We start from the raw sequence: 11,130 nt of genomic DNA on the forward strand, positions 1-11,130 counted from the left end.
ATTAGGTAATCAAGCACTAAATATTCTTACCTTGTTGTTAAAGAGAGAAGCCACGGAAAATAAAGAAGAGAACTAATTTCTATATATGAAACAAGATTTATTGTGCTAGAAGATATTAAAGAAGAAATCATTAAGTTCTATAAGAACTTCATAGAATCATCTACTCACTCTTTACCTACATAATACAGCGTAGTCATGCAAACAAGTATAATGCTAACACATTAACAAAGACATGATCTAATTGCTCCTATGACTGATCAGGAGGTCCTAGTTGGCCTTACACATTAACAAAGACTTGATCCCTTGCAATAAAAAACTTGATCTAATTGCTCATATGAGATGGTTCAAGAATATAGAAGAAAATACATCTTTCCTAGGTGCATGATCAAAATAGACTATGATAGGATATTGTAAATATTATATTACCTTATATAGTTAAGTTAATCGTAGGAGAGATCTGTAAGAATCATAGGAGGGATTTGTAGGATATTTTCTTATCTTTTAGTAGAGGTTCTTTCTAGTATGTATGTACATGTAATATTGATATAATAAAATCATAAATTCTGTTAACTTTCATGGTATTAGATCCTCTAAAGCTCATGATCTTGGTGTAAAAAAATTGAAACTTTTCCTAGCATCTTGGGAAAAGGTTTTGGATTCTTGGGTTTGGCAGAACACATCTAGGCTTGCTGTCCCAGCATCGTTTCATTAGCTCCAACGCTTTTCAAATAGTTTTCTGGCGTTAAATCACTATTCAGATAAGGTCCGGGTTTTTTTTCTTTGCTTCTGTGACTGCTTGGTTCAGTTCGAGTGTCGATTTATTGCTCTTATCAACCAGTTTTGTGTCAAACTATTGATGGCTCTTCTTAATCAATTTCTTTTCTAAACATTAGTGAAAATGTCTAAAGATAAATCTGTCATGACTGAAATTATTCCAGCATTATCCAAAATTACAAATTTTAAATTAAATAGGTCTAATTATTTAGAACGGAGTAGAAAAATTAGGGTCTACTTGCGTAGTGTTGAAAAGGATGACCATTTTATCTAAGATCCTCCAACTGATGTTGCTTAAATGGCTTGGCTTAGAGATGATGCTAGACTACTCTTGCAAATCATAAAATCTCTATTGATAATGAAATAGTTGGTTTGGTTAATCACTATGAGCTTATGAAAGTTTTAATGGATTATTTGGAGTATTTATATTCTGGCAAAGATAATTTATCTCAGATTTATGAAGTTTTGTAAGGCTTTCCATAGTTCTGAGAAGGAAGCTAAGCCAATGATACATACTTCATGAAGTTTAAGAAAACCTACGTGGAACTAAATGTACTTCTACCATTCAAGACAGATATCAAGGTGCAGCAAGCAAAGAGGGATAAAATGGCGATAATGAGTTTTTTAGCTGGACTCTCCTTTGAGTTTGAGACTGCAAAATCACAAATTCTCTTCAGTTTTGAGATCACTTCTCTCAAAGATGTTTTTAGTCGGATGTTGCGCACAGAGAGTACTCCATCCTATCAGCAGACCAATGTGCTTGTTGCAAAAGGAGGAGGAGGAAGAAATAATGAATGGAGATGGAACAACAACAATGATGTAGGGAAAAGGACCAATAACAATGATGCAGGGAAATAAAATCTTAACAACGATGCAGGAAAATGGAACCATAACAATGATGTAGAAAGGTGGAACTACAACAATAATGCTGGGAGATGGAACAATAACAAAGAAGGAGACAATGATGATAGGAGATGGAACAATGACAATATTTGTCTCTATTGTAAGGAACCTGGGCACATAAAGAAAAACTATTAGAAATTACAAACTCTCAACCAACATACTTAGACTGCCACTGTTGTTGCCACTTCTAGTTCACCCTTAACTGTTACAATCTTTGTCGATAAGTATGCCACACTTACAAAGTATCAGGAATCAGTGAATGGAATCGCTCCAGCCCCTGCCCTTACTGAGTCAGGTAACAAATGTCTCATTTCCTCCTCAAGCAACTAAATCATTGATTCGGGTGCCACAGATTACATGATAGGTAATCTCAAAATAATCTCTAAATTTTGGTCACATAAAGTACCATCCTCTGTTACCATAGCTGATGGGTCTAGTTATACCGTTAAGGAATCTTGGACCATTAACCCCACTTCATCTATTACTTTATCCTCTGTGCTAGGCATACATACCTAGTCTTGCCTTTAATCTAATTTTTATGAGTAAACTTACTACCTAGTCTTGCCTTTAATCTAATTTCTGCGAGTAAACTTACCAAAGAACTACAATGTTTTATCTCATTATTTCATAATTATTGTCTTTTTCGGGATCTTATAACAAAGTAAATTATTGGTAAAGGACATTATCATCAGACGGTCTTTACATTCTTGATGAATGGGTGCCTTCATCAGTTGCTTGCTCAAGTATCGTTCCGTCATTTGAAGCATATTGTTATTTGGGACATCCTTCTCTTCCAATTTTGAAGAAATTATGTCCTTAGTTTCATAATGTACCTTCAATAGACTGCGAGTCTTGTCATTTTGCAAAACACAATAGAAGCTCGTTAAGTCCTAAAAATAATAAGCGGGCTTATTTTGCTTTCGAATTAGTTCATTTAGATGTTTGGGGGCCACGTCCTATTGTGTCTAAAGTTGGTTTTAAATATTCTTTTACGTTTGTGGATGATTTTTCTCTATTGACATGGATTTGCTTTATGAAAAATCATTCTGAAGTGTTCTCTTATTTCTCCAAGTTTTGTGCTGAGATTAACACACAATTTAATGCTTCTGTACATGTATTGAGGAGTGACAATGCTAAAGAATTCATATCAGCATCATTTCAGAACTACATGAATCAATATGGTATTCTTTATCAATCTTCATGTGTTACACCTTCTCAAAATGGTGAGGCAGAGAGAAAATAGACATTTGCTTGAGACTACTCGTGCTTTGCTATTCCAAATGAAGGCACCTAGGGTGTTTTGGGTGGATGTGATATCCACAACTAGCTCTTTAATTAATCGCATGTCATCTACAATGCTTAATGGTGATATTCCCTATGGTATTCTCTTTCCTAATAAGTCATTATTTTCATTAGAGCCAAGGTTGTTTGGGAGTACTTGTTATGTTCGTGATGTGCGACCTCATGTTATCCAAAGGCCTTGAAGAGTGTCTTTTTGGGATATTCTTACTTACAAAAGGGTTATTGGTGCTACTCTCCAACCCTTAACAAATATATGGTGTCCATAGATGTGATGATCTTTGAGAACATATCATTTTTTTCTCTCCTGACACTTCTTCCACTAAGGGACAGGAAGAGGAATGGCTCATCTATATAACTACTCTATTGAGATTAGAACACCATAAGGAAGTACTTGGTAGTGTTGAGTAGTCAACTGAAAATGTGTCTTCTGTTATTCCTCCTGCTCAAACAAAGTCGTCGATAGTTCAAGTTTATTCCAGGCGACAAGAGACCAATGATACATGTCCCTACACCAACTCTTTCATCATCAGATCCTCCTCTAGTCAATCCCTCTACAACAGAAAATCTTGACATTCCCATTGCTCTTCAAAAGGTAAGTGTGAGTGTAAATCAATTTATTTCATTGCTAATTTTATCTCAAATGACCACTTGTCTCCCACATCTTGTTGTTTGATTTCTTCTCTAGATTCTATCTTTGTACCCAAAATAGTTCGAAAAGCTTTGAGTCACCCTGAGTGGTATGATACAATGCTCGAGGAGATTTGGATGAAAATCACACTTGGGATTTGGTGGACTTACCAGAAGGGAAGAAGGCAGTGGGATGTAAATGGGTTTTTATGGTCAAAGTGAATCTTGATGGTTCTGTGGCTAGGCTTAAAGCCATACTGGTGGCTAGAGGATGTGCTCAGACTTATGAGGTGGATTATTCTGATACTTTTTCTCCAATGGCCAAACTTACTTTTGTCCGCTTGTTTATCTCTCTATTGCTTCTCAAAATTGGTTGCTTCATTAGTTGGATATCAAGAATGCATTTATTCATGATGATCTTCAAGAAGAAGTGTATATGGAGAAATCACCTGAGTTTGTTGCTCAGGGGGAGAATAAGAAAGTTTGTCACCTGAAGAAATCCTTGTATGGTCTAAGATAAAGTCCAAGTGCTTGGTTTGGGAAATTTAGTGAGGTAGTTCATAAGTTTGGGCTTACAAAGAGAAAATGTGATCATTCGGTCTTCTACAGACAATCAATAGTTGACATTATTCTTCCTGTTGTATATGTTGATGACATTGTCATCACCAGGAGTGATTATGCAGGAATATCTTCTCTCAAACCATTATTGCATTCTACGTTTCAAACGAAAGATTTAGGGACAATTGAAATACTTTTTAGGAATAGAAGTAAGTAGGAGCAAAAGAGAATATTTCTATCTCAAAGGAAGTATATCCTAGACCTTCTTGAGGAAACTGGAAATTCAGCAGCAAAGTCTTGTAGTACTCGAATAGTTCCCAATATGCAGCTAACAAATGGTGATGGTGATCCTTTCGATGATCTAGAAAGATACATGAGATTAGTTGGGAAATTAAACTATCTCACTATAACTCGTCCAGATATTGCTTTTGCAGTAAGTGTTGTTAGTCAGTTCATGTCCACGCCTACAGTTAAACATTGGGTAACTTTGGAACAAATATTATGTTACTTGAAAGGCGCCCCTGGACTTGGCATAGTATATAGCAACAATGGATATACTCGCATTGAGTGTTTTGCAGATGCTAATTGGGTTGGATCCAAAATTGATAGAAGGTCTACTACTAGCTACTGTGTCTTTATGGGTGGAAATTTAGTATCATGGAGAAGTAAGAAACAAAATGTTGTATCTCAATCTAGTGCATAATCTGAGTATAGAGCTATGGCACAATCCACATATGAGATTATGTGGATACATCACCTCTTAAGTGAAGTTGGGTTGAAGTATCCCACACCAGCGAAACTTTGGTGTGATAATTAAGCTACCCTTCATATTGCCTCAAATCTAGTTTATCATGAAATAACAATGCATATCGAGGTGGAATGTCATTTTATTCGTGAAAAGATTCAAGAAAATTTGATTTCCGCGAGCTATGTGAAGACAGGAAGCAACTAGCTGATTTGTTCACAAAGGCGTTGAATGGAGCTCGAGTTAACTATTTGTGTAACAAGCCGGGCATGATCAATATATATACTCCAACTTGAGGAGGAGGTGATAGAATATTGTAAATATGATATTTCCTTATATAGTTAGCTGAATCGTAGGAGATATCTGTAAGAACCATAGGAGAAATCTGTAGGATATTTTCTTACCTTTGGTAGAGGTTCTTGCTATTGTATATATACATGTAATGTTGATATAATAAAATCATAAGTTCTGTTAACTTTCATAGAGATTCGAAAAGTCTATGTTTTAGTCGAATGAATCTACTTACAGCAGGTCATGGAAGGATTGATCTTTCTTGGACAGTTCACTACTTGGATATTTGAATGTGTATAAACTATGAATTGTCACATGATAGTTAGTGGAAAAACATCTATTTCATTTAATATTGCTAAAGGCCTGAGGCAGGGGGATTTCATCTCCCTATTGTTATTTGCTACCGCAATGGAATACCTAAGCAGAAATTCGAAAGGTCTAACTGATAATAAAGACTTTTCATTTTCACCCAAAATATTTAAGAGCAGGCATCACACGTCTTTGCTTTGCAAATGATTTGTTGTTCTTTGCTAGGGTTGATCTATTATCTATAAGTGCCATGAATTAGTGTTTCAAACAATTCTCAGAGGCTTCTGGATACTATCCAATTTTGGAAAAAGTTACTGTGGAGGAATGTCACAAGCTAAACAAAAATTGGTCACTCAAATCCTCGGCTTTGATCTTGGGGGGATTCATTTTAAATATTTGGACATTCACTTGCCCACAAAAAAGCTTTCTTTACTCCGGTGGCAACCACCGATAAAATCATTGCTAGGATAATTTCATGGACTGCAAAAAAGTTTTCCTATATAGGCAGAACACACATGATTCAATCTGTCATCTGTAGAATTCAGATTTATTGGTGTCAGCAATTCATTTTACCTTCCAAAGATCTAAAGTTGATTAATGCCTATTGTGGGAGTTATTTGCGGTTTTGTTAAATTTGTAAATCTTGTCTATGTTGTTCAATTGTTCACAAATTTTGTCAGACATCAATCTTAACATTCTGAATATGAAATAGAGAAAACCAAACTTTACCATTTCACACAAACGCATACAATATATTCATATTAATTCACAGCATAAAGGTCAATACAAATTCTTTGATGGGAATTGCATCTAGGAAGAGGCATTTTTTTTGGTTTTCTTGACATTTCAATAACTCAAAAGGCACATTCATTCACTCAAGACTCTTTTGTCTCTGTCATGAACCACTGAGACTTCCCATTTTCCACATCCATTCTGCCATGCCTCCAGTCATTTGCTAGGGAAAAAAACAGTATTGCTAGTAGTCACAAATTGATAACATGATAATATCTTTTGCTTCCCTGAAATTAAAGCAAGTGTAAGTCCCTCCTTTTTCTTTTCATATACCACACCGAATTCCGGTTACTGTTTAGCCTGCAAGAAAACCATAACAACAAATTTAGCTCAAAATGGTCTATTCTTCAGAAGTGAAGCAAAGATTCTTTAATTTGTTGTTTGTTTGAGTGGTCACAATCTTTATAGTTGTCTAAGCATGGGTGAAAATAAGTAGCAAGTTGTCCATATGCTAGATTGATTATTTGGTTGGATCTTTATTGGTCCCCAAGTAAAATATTTTTAAAAAATATTACATTGACAATATCAAATTCAATATTTTTTTGAAGAAAATAATTTTTTTACCTGTGAGTAGAGGAAAGTTCCCATGATTGCAATGGCAGCACCAAGAGCATTGATTGGTTGAATTGGAATTTGAAAGATGATGATGGATGAGACTATGACAGAAATTCTCTTCATTGTGTTACCAATGCTAAATGTCAATGGGGAGATCTCATTTAGGGACATGTAGGAGACTTGATTGTACAAGTGATAGAACACACTTTGGGCCACCAGCCACCTAAAAAAAGAGCAATCACATAAGAATTCAGTTTATAGAATCTTGAAAATCTTCTGTTTTCACTTTTTCCTCCTAACGTTGAGCGTTGGAGCAACGGTATACGTCATCGGTTCAAGCCATGAAAGAAATTACTAATACTTATATTAGGGTAGACTGTCTATATCAAACCCTTAGGATGCAATCCTTTTCCGACCCTCCTAACGTATGATATTTTGTGTACCAGACTGCCATTTTTTCTTTAGGAGATAGAATTTTTTTAAGATCTTAGAAGTTCTTGGACCACTTTTACTATGCAAACCAGAACCACAAAAGAAATATATAAACTATGAGCATGAGTCCAAAAAGAAACATGTGACATGACATACTTGTTTTTTGCTTTTCCAAAGAAAAGCAAGTTGTTTGGTTGGAAACAAGTTATTTCGGGATTAATTATCCAAGATAAGTTATATTGGAATAAGTTATTCCATCATGTATATGATATAACTTATTCCATCACTAAGGTATAAATGATGGAATAAATAATTTCAGGACTCTATAATACTTCCAACCAAACACAAGATAAAATAATCATACATTTTATCCCTGAAATTATTATACCGTGTACGTCACACCAAACGACTCCCGGATCTTTCGGCAATTAGCCAAAGGGCAGTTATTTCAAGAACTATATATGTACTTACCATATAAAATTTGGGCCAATTTGGGAGACTGCATTCTGCCATCCAAGTGCCCATACTTGTGGACCCTCCACAGCAATAGCAAAAGGAGTTAAAATCAAAAGAGACATCATTGAGAGACAAGCATAGTAATTCATCCCTCCAACTGACTTCCCTTTCATACCTTTCTTTGAGAATATATTTCTAAATACAAATGCCAAGTTTGATATCATTGCCCCCATAAAGCCTGCAGTTATCAAGATTAAAGATTGCATAATTATAAATGTTATTAGCATAAACAATACAGACTAAGATATAAAATTGGACTCCATTTCAGTTTGTTTGTCTTACTTTCTTGACAACTCTTTAATTTAAACTTTCCACGTGACATGTTTAAAATTATAAGATTAAGATACATTTTGATACATTCTGCATATTTTTACAAGATTCAAAAAGTCTTGTTCAAACATGCATTTTCTTCTTACCTATTAGATTGAAGTTGAGTTCAGTAATAGCAGCAAGTCCACAACCACCAATTATTGGCAAAAGTGAAAGGTACACTGACAATGGGAAAGTTTCACCTAACAATCTTGAAACCAAAACACTGAAAGCAGGCTCTCCACTCTTGATAATGTGAGTGAATGAAACTGCAACTTTTGACATGCTCACTGTTGCAGCCACATGACCAATTGTGTGAGCCACAGCAACCTAAAAGCAAAAAACAGAACAGAAAGAACAGAACTCGAGTTTCACTGTCTAAGAAAAAAAGGAACTTTTGAAAGGAGAAAAAAATGATGAAGTTAAAGATTCATCATTTTACTTACAGGAAACAAGGCTTTCCAGAAATCAAAGTCAGTCTTTGGAGTTTCAGCAATCTTCGTAGTCCATGAAACCAACATCATAAGAGAGCCAGCAGCCAGAGAAAGAGTAGAAGTAAGCCATGGAAATGGGAAGGCATTCAAAACCTTCTTGTTGTAAATATTGAAAACAACATTCAAAGTCCACCATGTTGCAAAATAGAACCCAATCTTGAGCTTCTGAGCAGCAGCAGCCTGAGCTCCTTGGCCAAACTCGATGCTGATTGGTATCGATTGCGGCCGACTAGCCTCATATGCATTGCATTGGACTAAAGGGTCCCTAGATTTGGACACTTTTGATTCATCAGCATGTTTAAATCCACTTAGTACTGCTGAAATGTATAGAGATTTTTTGGACAAGATGGTGGGCTTATCACATTGTTTAAAGTTGATCTCTTTGATGGAAAATGATGAAATATGAGGCTTAGAACCCCATATATTTTGTTGCAAGGGATCAAAATTTGTTGAAACTGCATAAGATTGTCCAGCAGAGAAGACCATTATTACAGTTTAAATTTGAAATGTAGTACTATAACAAGTATCTTGCTACTATCGCCAAAAGACTAGTGAGGCCAATATTAGTAGTACTTTAGTTCAAGAATTCTTACTATACAATGAAATGCACTTTAGGGGCTTGAATTTATAGTAGTATTTCTTAAAGGTGATGGAAGAGGTCTGTTTGGGAGGAGCAGTGATAGAGACAAAACTTGCACGGTGTCAAAATATAAAAAAATAAATTTAGGAAGAAGCTAGGGGTGTCAATCAGTGACAGATATAACATTTCACTTAGGCGTTCGAAAAATAAAAATGTACCCAGGATTTCAATATGGAACCTCTAGAAAAAATTTAAACTATTTAAACCATTAAATCACATCTTGTTTTGTATCTAATGGATTCAAAATATCTCTCTCTATATATATAATAAGAATTTTTAAAAAACACCTTATATATACAATATAATTTTTTATCGAAAGGGTTCGGATGAGCACCCTCCCAACCTCCTAGATACGCACCTGGTGTCAATATATAATATATATATACATTAAAAAAAAAAAAAACTTCACCTAATATATATTTACATAAAAAAAAAAAACTTCACCTAACTACACGTAATTTTCTGATGGACACTCAAGTATGTGTGGGGTCAAGGTATGTTCCTCTCACGGCTGTGAAGGCTAGTTGCAAAAGTGCTGTCCATATACATATTGCAAAAGACAGAGGTAAATGTCTAGTGTTACAAATGCGGACTTTCTTAGCAAATTCTAATGTGTCACTTGAACTTGAGCACAAGTTGAATTGGGTTCTTGGCCTTTTCTTGTCTCAAAGGCTAATGGTAAACAAAATTGGAGTTACAATGCAAAGTTCCTTGGAATATTCACATCATTTTACTTGAGCACAAAATTGAGTTGGGAGTTTTTGACCTTATAGGGTTTTTTTAAACTGCATCTTTACTATATTTAAGCATTTTTGTATGTCTATCACTGCAACAAATAAAAGATTTAGCGACAATAATAAATATGATTATTTATAATCAACACTCTATATAAATGTCGTAATAGACTTTTGTAACTCTAGATGTAATGATATAAACTTAATTGCCGGTACTTGTTTTTGCAGCAATAAATATCATCCCTAAAAGGAAAATTTGTATTGTTACTAGTGTATATGTTTCTCTCTTTCTTTTGTTTTTCACGGTTTTACGTATTTATGAGGTATATGAACAAATGTGCTATAAATGTAGGGGTAAGACATGTGTATATCATTTTCTAATCAGACTTTACTTGTGGAATTATATATTAAGTATGTTGTTGTACATTCACTCTAAAATTTATTTTTTGGGGTTCCAAGTATGTGTAATAAAACTTTAGATGTTAAAATATTCAGTGGGTGGATGCCATACATTTTTGCCCCCCCCCCCCCCCCAATTATTGTCCTTCTACCTATAAATAAGGCAGTGTAAACAATGCAGAGAGATAGAGAAAAATCAAAGTTTCAAAAGTTATTGTTCTTCCTCACCTCTTCTTATTTATTTGTTTTCTGTATTTTTCTTACTCTTCTTATAACTTAATTAATTTCATAACACGTTATCAGCACAAGTCTCCATCACTTTGAGCTATTTTAAAAAGATAACAAAAGGGTAAGAATTTTATTTTCTTAAAATGTCGAATATTTCTAAACTTGAATTTGTTGCTCTTGATATATCTGGAAAAGATTACTCATGATGGGCACTAAATATCGAAATACACCTAGAATCGATGGGTTTGACAGACACCATCAAAGATGACAATATGACATCTAGTCAAGACCATGCCAAAGCCATGATATTTCTCCGCCACCATTTTGATGAGGGGTTAAAAATACAGTACCTCACATTAAAAGACCCCCTTAAACTGTGGAAGAATCTAAAAGAAAGATATGATCACCTGAAGTTGGTCATCTTTCCACAAGCATGTCATTATTGGCTCAATTTGAGATTAATGAATTTTAAAAATATAACTGAATATAATTTTGTCTTGTTTAGAATTATAACACAGTTAA

General features: G+C 34.6%; 1 protein-coding gene across 1 annotated transcript; it reads right to left on the bottom strand.

The window, feature by feature from the left end:
* Positions 1-6,218: 6,218 nt before the first annotated feature.
* Positions 6,219-9,405, bottom strand: LOC129880694 (glucose-6-phosphate/phosphate translocator 1, chloroplastic-like). Its single transcript, XM_055954853.1, has 5 exons — positions 8,560-9,405; positions 8,221-8,443; positions 7,760-7,982; positions 6,866-7,079; positions 6,219-6,601 (listed from the first exon to the last, which is right to left on the bottom strand). Exons 1-5 carry the CDS (start codon positions 9,091-9,093, stop codon positions 6,590-6,592), a joined length of 1,206 nt encoding a protein of 401 aa, XP_055810828.1. The 5' UTR covers positions 9,094-9,405; the 3' UTR covers positions 6,219-6,589.
* Positions 9,406-11,130: the final 1,725 nt, after the last annotated feature.

The sequence above is a fragment of the Solanum dulcamara genome, chromosome 2, assembly GCF_947179165.1.
Source record: "Solanum dulcamara chromosome 2, daSolDulc1.2, whole genome shotgun sequence".
NCBI lineage: Eukaryota > Viridiplantae > Streptophyta > Magnoliopsida > Solanales > Solanaceae > Solanum > Solanum dulcamara.

What these genes read in the sequence shown, in the direction of transcription:
- LOC129880694 (XM_055954853.1), bottom strand. Translation starts at nt 9,093, where the DNA reads ATGGTCTTCTCTGCTGGACAATCTTATGCAGTTTCAACAAATTTTGAT. An exon ending in ACTCAACTTCAATCTAATAG is followed by an intron (nt 7,983 to 8,220) that starts GTAAGAAGAAAA and finishes TGATAACTGCAG; the next exon opens with GCTTTATGGGGGCAATGATA. An exon ending in ATTGGCCCAAATTTTATATG is followed by an intron (nt 7,080 to 7,759) that starts GTAAGTACATAT and finishes CTCTTTTTTTAG; the next exon opens with GTGGCTGGTGGCCCAAAGTG.